The 12739-nt window shown below is 32.2% G+C and overlaps 2 protein-coding genes across 2 annotated transcripts; one reads left to right on the top strand and one right to left on the bottom strand.

Moving 5' to 3' along the window:
* The first annotated feature begins 49 nt into the window (after positions 1 to 49).
* Positions 50 to 2047, top strand: LOC116028821 (small ubiquitin-related modifier 1). Its single transcript, XM_031270648.1, has 3 exons — positions 50 to 182; positions 1462 to 1611; positions 1747 to 2047. Exons 1-3 carry the CDS (start codon positions 102 to 104, stop codon positions 1810 to 1812), a joined length of 297 nt encoding a protein of 98 aa, XP_031126508.1. The 5' UTR covers positions 50 to 101; the 3' UTR covers positions 1813 to 2047.
* A 471-nt stretch (positions 2048 to 2518) lies between these two features.
* On the bottom strand, positions 2519 to 7005 carry LOC116030766. Its single transcript, XM_031273095.1, has 10 exons — positions 6776 to 7005; positions 6542 to 6655; positions 5931 to 6072; positions 5541 to 5825; positions 5304 to 5451; positions 3782 to 4732; positions 3425 to 3663; positions 3247 to 3320; positions 3053 to 3161; positions 2519 to 2853 (listed from the first exon to the last, which is right to left on the bottom strand). Exons 2-10 carry the CDS (start codon positions 6607 to 6609, stop codon positions 2776 to 2778), a joined length of 2094 nt encoding a protein of 697 aa, XP_031128955.1. The 5' UTR covers positions 6610 to 6655; positions 6776 to 7005; the 3' UTR covers positions 2519 to 2775.
* Positions 7006 to 12739: the final 5734 nt, after the last annotated feature.

Below are 12739 nucleotides of genomic sequence, written 5' to 3'. Positions count from 1 at the left end.
TAAAAAGTAGAGTGGCTTTTAAGCATAAAAGGAGAGTCAAATCAATTATTCAGCTTTGCAGATTCGCAGCCACCTTTATTGTGCACGAAGACAGAAGAGAGATGTCGGCCGGAGCAGAGGAAGACAAGAAGCCCGTCGCCGGCGATCAGGGCGCTCATATCAACCTTAAAGTCAAAGGACAGGTTTCTCCTCGCTTCTCTCTCTCTATCTATCTCTATTTGTATGCGTATACATGTGCGTCTATATATACGTGCGTGTATGTATGTATGTGGCGCGTTAATATATATACTTGCCTAGGAGTAGGGTTTGATGTTAATGAAACTGAAGTTAAATTTGATGATTGTATGTTGTTCGGTTAATTGATTATATATACTTGCCTAGGAGTAGGGTTTGAGGTTAATGAAATTGAAGTTAAATTTGATGATTGTATGTTGTTCGGTTAATTGATTATTTACTGCCCCGTTGCTTACTAATTTGGATTCTCCATTAGTTTTGGCCTATAGAGAAGCTGAGAAACCCTCAATTGGTGAAAAAACTTGATAACCATTCACTCTATTACTGTCCAAAAATAATAATCATATAATACTAAGAATCCTTTTGTACTTTGGGATGATTTTGAAAATTAGTTAACATGTTTTGGGTTATCCTATAAACATAAGAAAGTTATTCCTACCATTTGGTTTGTAAACAGTTACCTGGGAAAATTATGCCACCCCTAGCTTGGTATAACTTCTCAACTTTTTGACGAATTACATTCTTTACCCAAGTTTTCCCAGGGTTATAGTTCTATCTTGTTAAATTGCCAACCACGAAAGTTTAACGTTTAAACTTTAAACTTTCCTAGTTACCAAATGGTCTCTAAAAGTAATGTGATGTAAGTGGTTTATGTTAAGCTGGTAATGGAAGTTGACCTATTTATAAATTCTACATAAGAATATAAGATGTGTACTTTTTTTTTTTCTTTGGTAAACTGATTGTGAATTGTGATGTGAGTTTGTAATTCAATGGAGCATTTTTCTTTTGCCCAATTAACTTAATTGCAACTTTGAGTTGAACCTTAGTTGTATGGTCACATTTGAAGTTCATAAAACCTGGTGGAGTTGGATTCTTGTGAAGCTTACTCTCTCTTTGAATAATCAATGCAGTTTCTGATTCCATAAAATGCAAATGTGTGTTTTGAATTTTGATCCCTTTTTTATTGCAAAGTTAGGAGATGATACTTTAAAATGTGCATATATTTTCTGTCCGTATAGGTATTGCATCAAGTAGGTTTGGAAATGCTGTTTGTATTAGCTCTGCCTTTTTACGTGCCCTTATTTCTGTGGTTTATGTGGAGTCCTTTTGATACTAACTTCAAGTTCTTTAGAAAGTGAATATATATTTCTATGTGAGCTATTGATTCAAAAACCTCGATGTTGGGAGCAAATGACGTAGGTTGTTTGAAATATTAATATAATGCAGGATGGCAATGAAGTGTTTTTCAGGATCAAAAGGAGCACCCAACTGAAGAAACTCATGAATGCATACTGTGATCGCCAATCAGTGGATCTTAATTCAATAGCTTTCCTGTTTGATGGTCGCCGTCTTCGAGGGGAGCAGACTCCAGATGAGGTCTCTCTCTCTCTGCAAAACACCCTTGCACACACAAAGACATAGGAGAAAAATATCTAAGCTTTACTTGCCTTGTCTACTTATTGACATCTTACCACCTTCCCATTCCCCGCTCCCCTTTTTGGCGATTTTCAGCTAGAGATGGAAGATGGCGATGAGATTGATGCAATGCTACACCAAACTGGAGGAGCAAGTGTTTAAGCTCTTTCTATTCCATGGAAAGATAGCACGGTTTTAACCTTCCAAGTTCGGTGGACATCAATGAACTATTAAGTTGTGATCATAGAGTTTTTTTTTTGTTTTTTGTTTTTTGTTTTTTTTTTTGTTTGGACATATGATAGATACTGTATGCTGAACTTGCTTCCGCTCAATTAAACTTAAGCAGCACTTTTCCTGCGATTATCCCAATTTATAATCCATTACGTAGTTTTGGATACATCATAAGCTTCTTCTATGGATAAAACTTTTAGATATAAGATATCAACGAAGGTATCCCATGTTGCACTTCTTTTTGCATATTCAAATTCAACTGTGCACACGAGTTCAGTGAAAATAGCATCTAGTGGGGCCACCCAAATGAACCAAATCAAGTTGGTAAGACGGTTTGATTTGGATTTGGATTTTATAACCACAAGGTTACTAGTTTGACTCTTAGCTCTTAATTGGCTTTCTTCATTTGAATTGATCAATTACGAGCAACCTAAGTTGGTGAGTATTTTTTATTTGAGTTGATCAACTACGAGTAATACACCCTCAAGTAATGATTATGAGTTTTTCTCAGTCACTAAAAAAGAAAAAGCATGTAGCCATTCCAAAGAGAGTTGAAGAAACTAATAGTCACTCTCGTCACTAAAAAAGAAGCATGTAGCCGTTCCAACAATAGTTGAAGAAACTATAACACAGGACAAAAAGAATGGAAAGAAATATATGCATTTATCCACTGAGAAAATGACTATGTACATCATTTACATATGTTACAAGAGAGCAGCTATGAAATGCAATCTAAAACCCTGAGTTCTAGGGTAGACAATGAAGAAATTTGCTGCACAATTTCTTCATTATGGAATTCAGCCGTGTCTCCTACAAGTCAGACACTGATCAAAACTCCCTGCTTACTACTTACTTTGAAGATCCACTGCATGTTTTCACATCAATGGGGGGACATTAATGTGGGGGGGACATTAATGTGGGGACGACTTTCCTGAGTTTTTTTTGGCGGTGATATTCATACTCGTCTTCAAACTGCAGTCGAGCAAATTTAAAAGAACATCCAAAATATGTCATTAACTAAACAATTGCTTGCTTTCTCTTCTAAACACTTAAAGAGATGACTACCAAACATTAAATCCCATTGACAAAAAGTGCATTTAGTACAAGCACAAATCGTATTAGTTCAGTAGAAACTTGAAGTAACACTGTACTACAATCAAATGAGACTCACCTTCTTCTGTAGTACTGATAGTTGTCCACTGCCAGTGTAGACTGTAAGCTGGTTCCTCTCAGCAGGTTGAAATAGCTTTTGAATGAACTCTTTTGTATGATTATATATACTGCAAATGCAAAGTGTGAGCAGACAGAGTAGAATTGCAAGGTATATGACAAATAATTTGGCAAAATAATGAACGACAACCATACCTTAGGCGATGCCTGTTGCAGGCCATGAAGAAGGCAACAAAACCATTAAGTATGCTTCGAAGAGCACGAAAAATCTGCTAACCAAATAGGGGTTAGGAAAGAGGCAAGGGAAACAATATGAGAAAGAAGTCTAATTGGAAACCTAGTAAGAGAAGTAAATGGAAAGGAGCTAACCAACCTGGGAGAAAAGGTCATTCCAAAGAGCACGCCACATGGAAACCTCAGCTGTGGTTACTGTTGACTCCACCTCTGAAGTGAATCGGAGAATGCCACTTGAAAATTCCCACATGTCTAGAATCACTTCGGATATAACGCTGAATACACGGGCAATAGCACCAGAGCAACCCATGACCAAGCGAATGGGAGTATAGAGTGCTCCCCAGAATATCCAAAATACAGGGTATAATAAAGATGTCACTGCAATCAAGGATTTAGTGGAAGGAAAGCCATTACCAATGTGAACCACAATGCAGATTGTATGCAGTGTAATCAAAGAGAAATCAATATATTTAAATGCTGTATCAACTATACTTACCAATTCTCATGAAAACGGAAAGGAGGCACCACACTGGCAATAGCAGAATCTCAAAAATGTCTCCTACCAGATTCCAAGAAGTCTCCAAAATTAACCATATTATTGAAAATAAACTCTCTGCTAATTGTGCACACAAGCTCCAGAGAGGAAGGAATAATTCCATTAACTCAAATAATGGTCCTGCAAATGGCCGTGTGACAATTGATAAAAATGACCGAATAGCACGAGTTGCTGATAGGAACCACTTAAGTGCCTTCTGAAAATTGTGAAGAAATAACATTGTCCCCAGGTACCTAATTCTTGATATCATTTCCCATGTTTCTATCCAATCAAAGAAGGGTCCAAACAAATGAGATGCGGTTGCTTTGACGAGTGGTACATTTTTGTACAGATCATAAAATCCTATAAGGACAGTAATGATTGAGATAAGCACATATAAAAATCTGGCTAGGGGGCACATCCATGGGCGATAAATATGGCAAAGTCCTGGGTAGGACTGAAGGAAGATCGCCCATGCCGGCAGCCCACATTCCAACAGTGTAAGCAACCGCAGATCAGACATAATAGTGTCCCTTAATTTAAAGGGGAGGTCACGATCATTAAACCGAAAAAAAATCAAAATATCCTTGTACTTGGTAGCTTCAACTACATCATTCTCACACTCAGATGAGCAGGACTTTGGAGAATGTTGTGGTGCTCCAGTTGTACTACTGTAAGAATCTTCAGAAAACATGTCTGCATTGCTAATAGACTTTCTTCTCTTATAAGGTCCAAATGGTCTACAACTTGAAGTTCTGCTGCTTGTTATGGTTTCTGGGTGCATACTGCGGAAACTATTACTTGGAGTGAGAGCATATTTATTATCATTGTATAAATCATCAATAGTAGTATCATTGCCATCTGCAACACTAGTACTTGAAAATTTTACTTCAGCATCAAAAAATGCCTCTCCTGCAGAAATCTCAATAATAAACACCAGGAATAAGGCTTTGCATAGGTAGTATAGAAACTTAATTCAAACACTACAGCAAATTAGGGTACTAGGAGACTAACATTCTTGATAACCTTTATTTGCCCAGAAATCAGAAATTGAAAGTGTTTCTAAGTATGCTGACATATTGAAAAACAATTCACTGAATAAGTAAATGAAATTATAATAAATTAAACAGCAAGCTTCCTGCATGAAAATAAAGAATCTAGCAAATATGCACACATGCTTATTTTTGTGTATCTGCATATGGCATAAAGCTAAAGATGGAAGTAGGATTTTTTTTTTCTTGTTTCTTGTTATTAGTTTGCCTCTTCTATAGACACAGGAAAGAAATCCCATACACTTATGGAGTTTGGGACATACAAAACACAGAAGAATATAGTTTTGCTCAATGTAATTTCTGAGTCCTTATGTGTAATAACTTTTCAATCACTAGAAGAGCTGAACAATGCTTGGGCTCAAGTAAATAAATAGTGTATAGATACAGATTATTTTCTTTCACAAAGACAGACCATTTGAACAAAAGCTTACCAATTGTAGGGTCCAAATATTCTATCAAAGTACTCCTCTCGTCATGTGTTCCAGAGAACCATGAATTTATACATATAGCTGCTTGTGCCATACTATCAAATTCCCATCTTCTCATGAATTTAGCCTCTAAAGCAAATTGGGTATCTGTCTGTCCATTAAAATAGTTTATACCATGAACATCACTCCATGCGAATTCATTAAAAATTAATAGAGGAAGGGTATGGTAAAAAAAGGTACCTGAAGTTCATTAAAATAGTTTATACCACGAACATCACTCCATGCAACTTCAAACACAATGAAGCCGTATAACGTCCTATTCAGGTTGCTATTTAAAAAAGAAATCCTAAATTTCTTCACAGGTAATATGGTGCTTGTACTAGATAAGGTTGCAGCATCAATCACGGAAAACCATTTTTTGACTTCTTCTGAATTACTTGCATTTGGTTCTGCTTTAGTTTGCATATCTTCAGTCTCTCTTTTATCCTTCTGCCCTCTGGTATTTGCAAAGGGGGACATTCTGGACTATTATGTTTAAAGATAGTACCAATCAAACACATGACTGCTTTCTTGGGCTAACTAAATCAGTTGCAACACTTTAAATGAAACACAGAATATATGTTTAGCTACCTTAGTGACCATCAATTGCCACAAGTGTGCCGGGTGGGAGATGAGATCTTGCAACCATGGCCGGTTGTCCACTAAGATATAAAATTTCTTACTCTCAGGGGCTAGGTAAATGAAACGATGTGATAGATAGGACTGCAAATCCCTGTAAAGGATGGAAGCATAATCTAAGATAAGACACAGAGCATATGTGATTAAAGCCAGCCCTTCATCCTGTTGCCTAAAACAGGCAAAATCTTTATGTGGATTTATTTCATGCCAGGCCACATACTATCTCATCAGTCAAGGGGCTCTATATCAAATTCAAGCTACTGATAATCTAGCATGATGATCCCAGTATTTAGTGATCTCCATCACGTATTATTCCCTTTAAGCTGCATGCATTCAACTACTACGAATTATAAAGAATAACAACTTGCAAATTAACAATGAAGCTCCACCTGAATCCCTTTTTGCAGGGCAATGGTTCAATTTTCCTTTTCTATGAAAAGAAGGAGAATATGAGCTTTACTCCGTAACAAATAAAAGAACATTTTCTAGGCTAAAAAAATCTTGCAAATTTTATTCACATTCAAAGCATAGCTGCAGACACGTACAATAATTAAATATCTTACCCGATTTGCAAACTTGTCAAGGGGAAGATGCAGGGGCGGCCATTGTCGCAGTTCTCCATCAACGTCATAATGACACTAATCCTTGATAGACTCTCGAATTCTCGCCACCGACCACTGCTCCATCAAAATCCAAACAAACATATTACGAATATTTATCCGGCACAATTAAACAAACACGGAACGTGCACTGAGATTTCTTCTTCTTCTTCTTCTTATTATTATTATTAGCATTACCTGAAACCGAAAATTCTCGATCAATAGAATTCCATAAGACTTGAGAAGATGAGGAGATGAGCAGGTACAATACGGTTGATACGGCGCGAAACTCCTTCATTCAATACCGCGAGAATAAGAGAGGGAGCTGGCGGCGGAGAGTAACCGATCGCCGGTGATCATATGTCGTAAACGATCGGCGATTGCATGGGAGAATGAAGCAACAACGGCATGTGAGTGAGGTTGTAAGAAGATTTGTTGTTTTTGGTTGCAGAGATTTTCGAGGTGAATAAATGGGTAATTGAAGTTGGTGCGAGGTGGGAATGGAGGAGAAGAGAAAAGAAGCGTGCGTCACTCAATTTTGCACGGAGGTTACAAAATGCTACTCATTCAATCAACTATTATTTGAAAAATTTCATGCTTTTTTGGTTGGACAAGAAGGTGTGATTACTTACATCAATTAAGATAGTTTAAAAACTTTTCATGTTTAATAATTCAAAACGTATAGCATAATAATATCTTTAAAAAATGATAAATATACTCTATAAATATAACTTGTATCAAATGTTCAAATTTTATTGAACGAGGAAAAAAGGATGAATATAATTACGATTCACCTCATTTTATTAAACAACCAAAGCATGACACATCATATCATATGGAATTCAAATAAGAGTACATGTATAATTATGCATCTTAAAATAAGCCATACCAAATAGAATATGACCCTGTTTGGTAAATGGCTGTTGGCTGATTGGGTTAGCTGTTTGGGTTAGAATGTATGATTTGTTAATAACATTAGCTGATTATATAAAGTTGTTTAGTAAAATTAGCTGTTAGCATCAACTGTTTGGTATAATTTCTTTTCTCAAAAAGCTAATTGAAAAGGCTGCTTTGAGTAGCCTTTTGAATTTAAGTATTTTGGAGTTACAAAAAACTTATTAACCAAACAATTAATAGTGGTCAAATAAGTCAAGATTGGCTGATAGGCTGATTATTTACCAAATATGACCTATGATCTCTATCTATGTTATGCATTAATTGATAAATAATTATTGTGTGAGACTGTGATGATAGTTAAAACTAGTATTTTCGTCCGTGCGTTGCACGGAATGGATTTGTTGTAATATTTAAAGAATATTTGGATCAATATACAATTATATATATTATAACATCGAATATTATATAGCACAATTGATGAAATTGATTGGATCGATTATGTTTTATGATGTTTTCCTTTGAATTATAACAAATAATTGTCCAATTACCCGGGCGTGGATAAATTTTTTTTATTATATATTGAGATAATAAAAATAAAGATGAAATTATAAAAATTTCTAATATTGATTGTGTACATTTATTTGATTATAAGATTAGTACAAAAATATTACTCAATTAATTGATTAATATATGACTTGTTTGTCTAAAATTATCTTAAAAAGATCTATAAGTAATATGACTTATATAATTATATTATGACTTATATAATTATATTATTACTAAAATAAATATGAGAAAATGAGAAATAAATTAATTGTAATTATTATAAAAATAAATTCAACGACCAATGCTTAACTTAATTATCATAATAATTATTAGGCAATTATTATTAGTCAATTACACTAATATATATGTAATTATACTTTTATACTTTAAGTATATTCATTTTCCCCATATTGCATTTAGTTTTATCTTCCTCCTCCATATTTGAATGAATTAATTTTGATTATTATAAAAATCTAACAACCCATGTTCAATTAATTTTTTTAAAGTTTAAATAACTTAGAGTTTTCAAAAGGAAAGTATAATTAATTATTAAAGTTTTTAAATAATTTTCCGTCAATTAGTAATATCCTTTTCTTTTCCCGATAAATGATTTTACTTTTATTAATAGTGTTGATACGTGAGAATACATATTATCAATTTATAGATATTAGTTAATTTCTATTTTACATTTTCTTAACAAATAAGCTTTATTAATTATTTGACCAATAAAATATTTCATTAATAGACTACAAAAGTTTAGGCAGGGAATGAAATAGGAGGATTTTACTTTTATATATAGTATAGAATATAGATTACGATCTTTTTATGTTTTAAATCAATTATTAATATCATTTTTCTCGGAATAATGGTCAAATAAACCACTGAACTACACACAAAACTGCAATTAGGCCATCGAACTCAAAAAGAATACAATTGGATTCCTGAACTATATAAACTCATGCAATTAAGTACAAATCGACATGTTTTCAAAAAAAGAGAGTCTAAATTGACCTGTTTACCTACAATTGTGATGACATGGTGGTTACTAATTTTAAAATAAACTTTTTAAATAATTTTAATTAAAATAATTAAATAATAATAATAATAATAAAATTTAAAAAAAAAAAACAGACGTCTCCGACAGTTCTTCTGTTTTTTTTTTTAAATTATTAGTGCCGATTGTTATGTGTAAATTAATATTAGGCAACCTTATCTAGGAAAAATGAAAAGAATTACGTAATAATATTTACCTAATTTTCGTTCCATTTTTAATTGATGATGTAGAATATTATTATTGAAATATTTCCGTTTCATTTTTAATTTCCGTTCCTTTTTAATTTATCTTTAATATTGTTTATAATATGCCTTTATTATTTATGACGTAGAATGTTTTCCTTTTTTAATTAAATTGCAATGATATGACCATTTCCTTTTTAATTTTAGTTAATTATGGATTTTTTTATTTACAGTCAATTATTAATATTCATTTCCTTTTATATATTCAATCAATTAGTAACATAGATTCATTTTTAGTCGATTTTTTTAATTTTCAGTTAATTAGTCAATTAGAATAATAGATCCACTGGTATTTTTACCTAATTTCTGTTCTATTTTTAATTAATGATGTAGAATATTATTATTGAAATATTTTCATTCTATTTTTAATTTACCTTTACTATTGTTTAAAATTTAAAATATGCCTTTACTATTCTTATGTTTTTATATATAGTATAGATTAATATTATGCTAATTATGACATCCATGTATTATGAATAAGTATGGTAATTAAGGAGTATATATATTATTAAAAAATAATGTATATTTTAATTTCGTTTAATTATGAACGTAATATGTGTATGTTTAATTTTCTTAATTTTCTTAATTTTATCCGTAATATATATGTGTATGTTTAATTTTCTTTAATTATGTCCGTAATATGTGTACCATTAATTTCTTTAATTGATTAGATAAAATTACGGCAAGTATAAAAAACCGTTTAATAAAAGTATAATGTTTGAACTAATTTCTCAATGGCCATAATTATTAAGATTTTATTCCAAAGTAACCATTAGCATAATTTTATATGTGTAATAATATGTGAATTGAAATAATTTACATAATTGTATGGACGTAATAATATGTGAATTAGCATAATAATACGTGAATTAAAATAATTATCATAATTTTGTTAATCTCCTCTAATTATGGATGTAATATGTGTATTATCAATTTCGTTAACTGATTTGATAAAATTTATATTACGAACAACAATATCAATTCATTAGTTGTCATAATTTTTAAGATTTTATGTTGGTCCCGAATGGGTGGTGAAAAGTCTAGAGGGGGGGTGAATAGACTTTTCAAGCAAATTAAAAATTAATAACACTTTAACTAAAAATAATTCCAAGTGAATAAATTGAACTTGAAATGCACAGCGGAATAAAGTACGTAAAATGCTATAATTAAAACGCAGTGAAGGAGAGGAGATATATCACATGCAATACGATAGAAATACTTGGAATAGCTCAAATGTGATATATAATAAATTTGACTTGCATGCGGACGTAAGAGATAACAAATAATAGCAAACCCAGATAAGAATGAATAGTGATGAATAGTGACGAAATAGTAACTGGGTTTAGAAAATATTATGCTGCAAATTAGAGTGTGTGTGTGAGCATGAATATTATGTGTGCAGAGCAAAAATATATATGGGCAGTAAATAAATGAGAGAGAGATTTTTAAGTGGTTCGGCCAAACCCAGCCTACGTCCACTATACTCCTTTCACTATCTTCAATCACCCAGATACAATAGTGAACACCAAGTGCCAACCCAGCACTTCTATCTACACCTAGTAGATATTGAGTATTTCGCACAAAGCTATACTCCTACACCAACGAGTGTCTCGCACAAAGCTACACTCCCCAGGGTTTTCACAAGCTTCTCTTGTTACTCAGCCCTCTCTCTACACCCCGTAGAAATTTTGATACAAGGTAGTAAAAGAGAATATTTTTCTCCAACTCTCAAGGACTAGAGATATGGGTTTCTGATTTTTCGAATTTTTCTTGCTTTGCTACTCTCAGATGTTTCACACTGCCTTTCTTGCTTATCACTTGTATATCTCTGTTTTTTCTTCTTGCTCAAGTGTCTCGTATTTATAGCTGATGAAAGAATTAATCCGTTGGAAAAAAAATAATTCTTTATTGTTGCTCATGTGCTGATTGCAGTCTCCATGTGGTTTAGGTAGTGTGCTGAGTTGCATTTTCGTATTCCTCTCCATATATTCCTGATGTATTTGGAATGTAGTATTCAATCTCCAGATATTCCTCATCTATTTGGAATGTAGTAAATAGATTTCTTCTCCTTATTTTCGTATCTCCGTACCTCCACCACTTTGAACAAATCAGTCAAATATATCCGTTGAAGTGGGACAATTTGAACAAATCAGATTTATACACCTTTGTCTTTTTGTGTTTGTATTACTTCCTTGTAATATTCCTTCATTTGTCCTTAGTGTTTGTATTACTTCCTTGTAATATTCCTTCATGAATTTTCGCATCTTCCATGTGCATTTTCGCAGTCTTCAATGTGCATTTTCATCTGGCATCTTCCATGTGCATTTTCGCAGTCTTCAATGTGCATTTTCATCTGAATTAATTTTTCTCAAAATAAACTCTCCTGGGATTCGAACACAGCACCACTTAGATCATTTCCCAAGTTCAACTCCAATGCTCTACTCAATCCTTTGTTTACTATGCCTGTAAATAATATATAAGTAGTAATATTCTGAGAAGTTCTGATTTCCTAAAATTTCGTGGCTTAGGGGATTCGAACCAGAGACCTTTCACCATATATACAAGTCTTCTACCATCTCTGCTGCTTCAACCATTTGCTACTTCTAGTGCTCCAATTAAATTTAAGCTCCGTCTGATTCGAACATAGTTCCTTCATTCTCCAAGAATTCTTCTAAGTGGACTTCTTAACTCTTTTAGATACATACCTCTACGAAATTTTTGGCTTTCTAATTTTTCAAACTAAAATACATTTTTGGCTCATCAAAATCTAAATACAAATATTCCTAACATTTTATTCAAAAGTAATCAAATGAAATGCACGGGTAATTGACATTATCTGAAGTAAAAATATATAAATTTATCGTAAGAATGAAATCTCTATGTTTAATGACCATAATAAATTTAGATGTTAAATATAGTTGGTAATTACCACGGGTTATTTAGATGGTAAATAGTATATGGTAATTACCTATATAGATTAGCATATTAAACGGATTAACATATGGAACAATGTTATAAAAAATGAAGGAAGCCTTTTAGATAAAATATATTAGGAATAATATCAATTAAATAAAATATCATAGGAATTTCTCCATTCTATATTTATAATTACTTTTATAAACAGATTTAATAGGAAAATTTAGTTACAAACTTATATTAAGAGTTATGGATTATTATTATTATATTGTTATTATTAATATTAGGAAAATTATATTAAGAATTTTAGATTATTATTACTACGGGGTATTATATTATTATTATTATTATTATTATTATTATTATTATTATTATATTAACATAATAGATTTTAAATCGAGGCTACAAAATTTAATATTATTATTTCATTTATTCAAGTATAGTAATCACCATTTTTTAACTAATAAGTGTGAATTAGTATTGTGCAATTAATGATAAAGATTAGTA

The sequence above is a fragment of the Ipomoea triloba genome, chromosome 9, assembly GCF_003576645.1.
Source record: "Ipomoea triloba cultivar NCNSP0323 chromosome 9, ASM357664v1".
NCBI classification, from domain to species: Eukaryota; Viridiplantae; Streptophyta; class Magnoliopsida; order Solanales; family Convolvulaceae; genus Ipomoea; species Ipomoea triloba.
The sequence above is the reverse complement of the archived record's forward strand: the minus strand, read 5'-3'. Positions and strand labels throughout refer to the sequence as shown.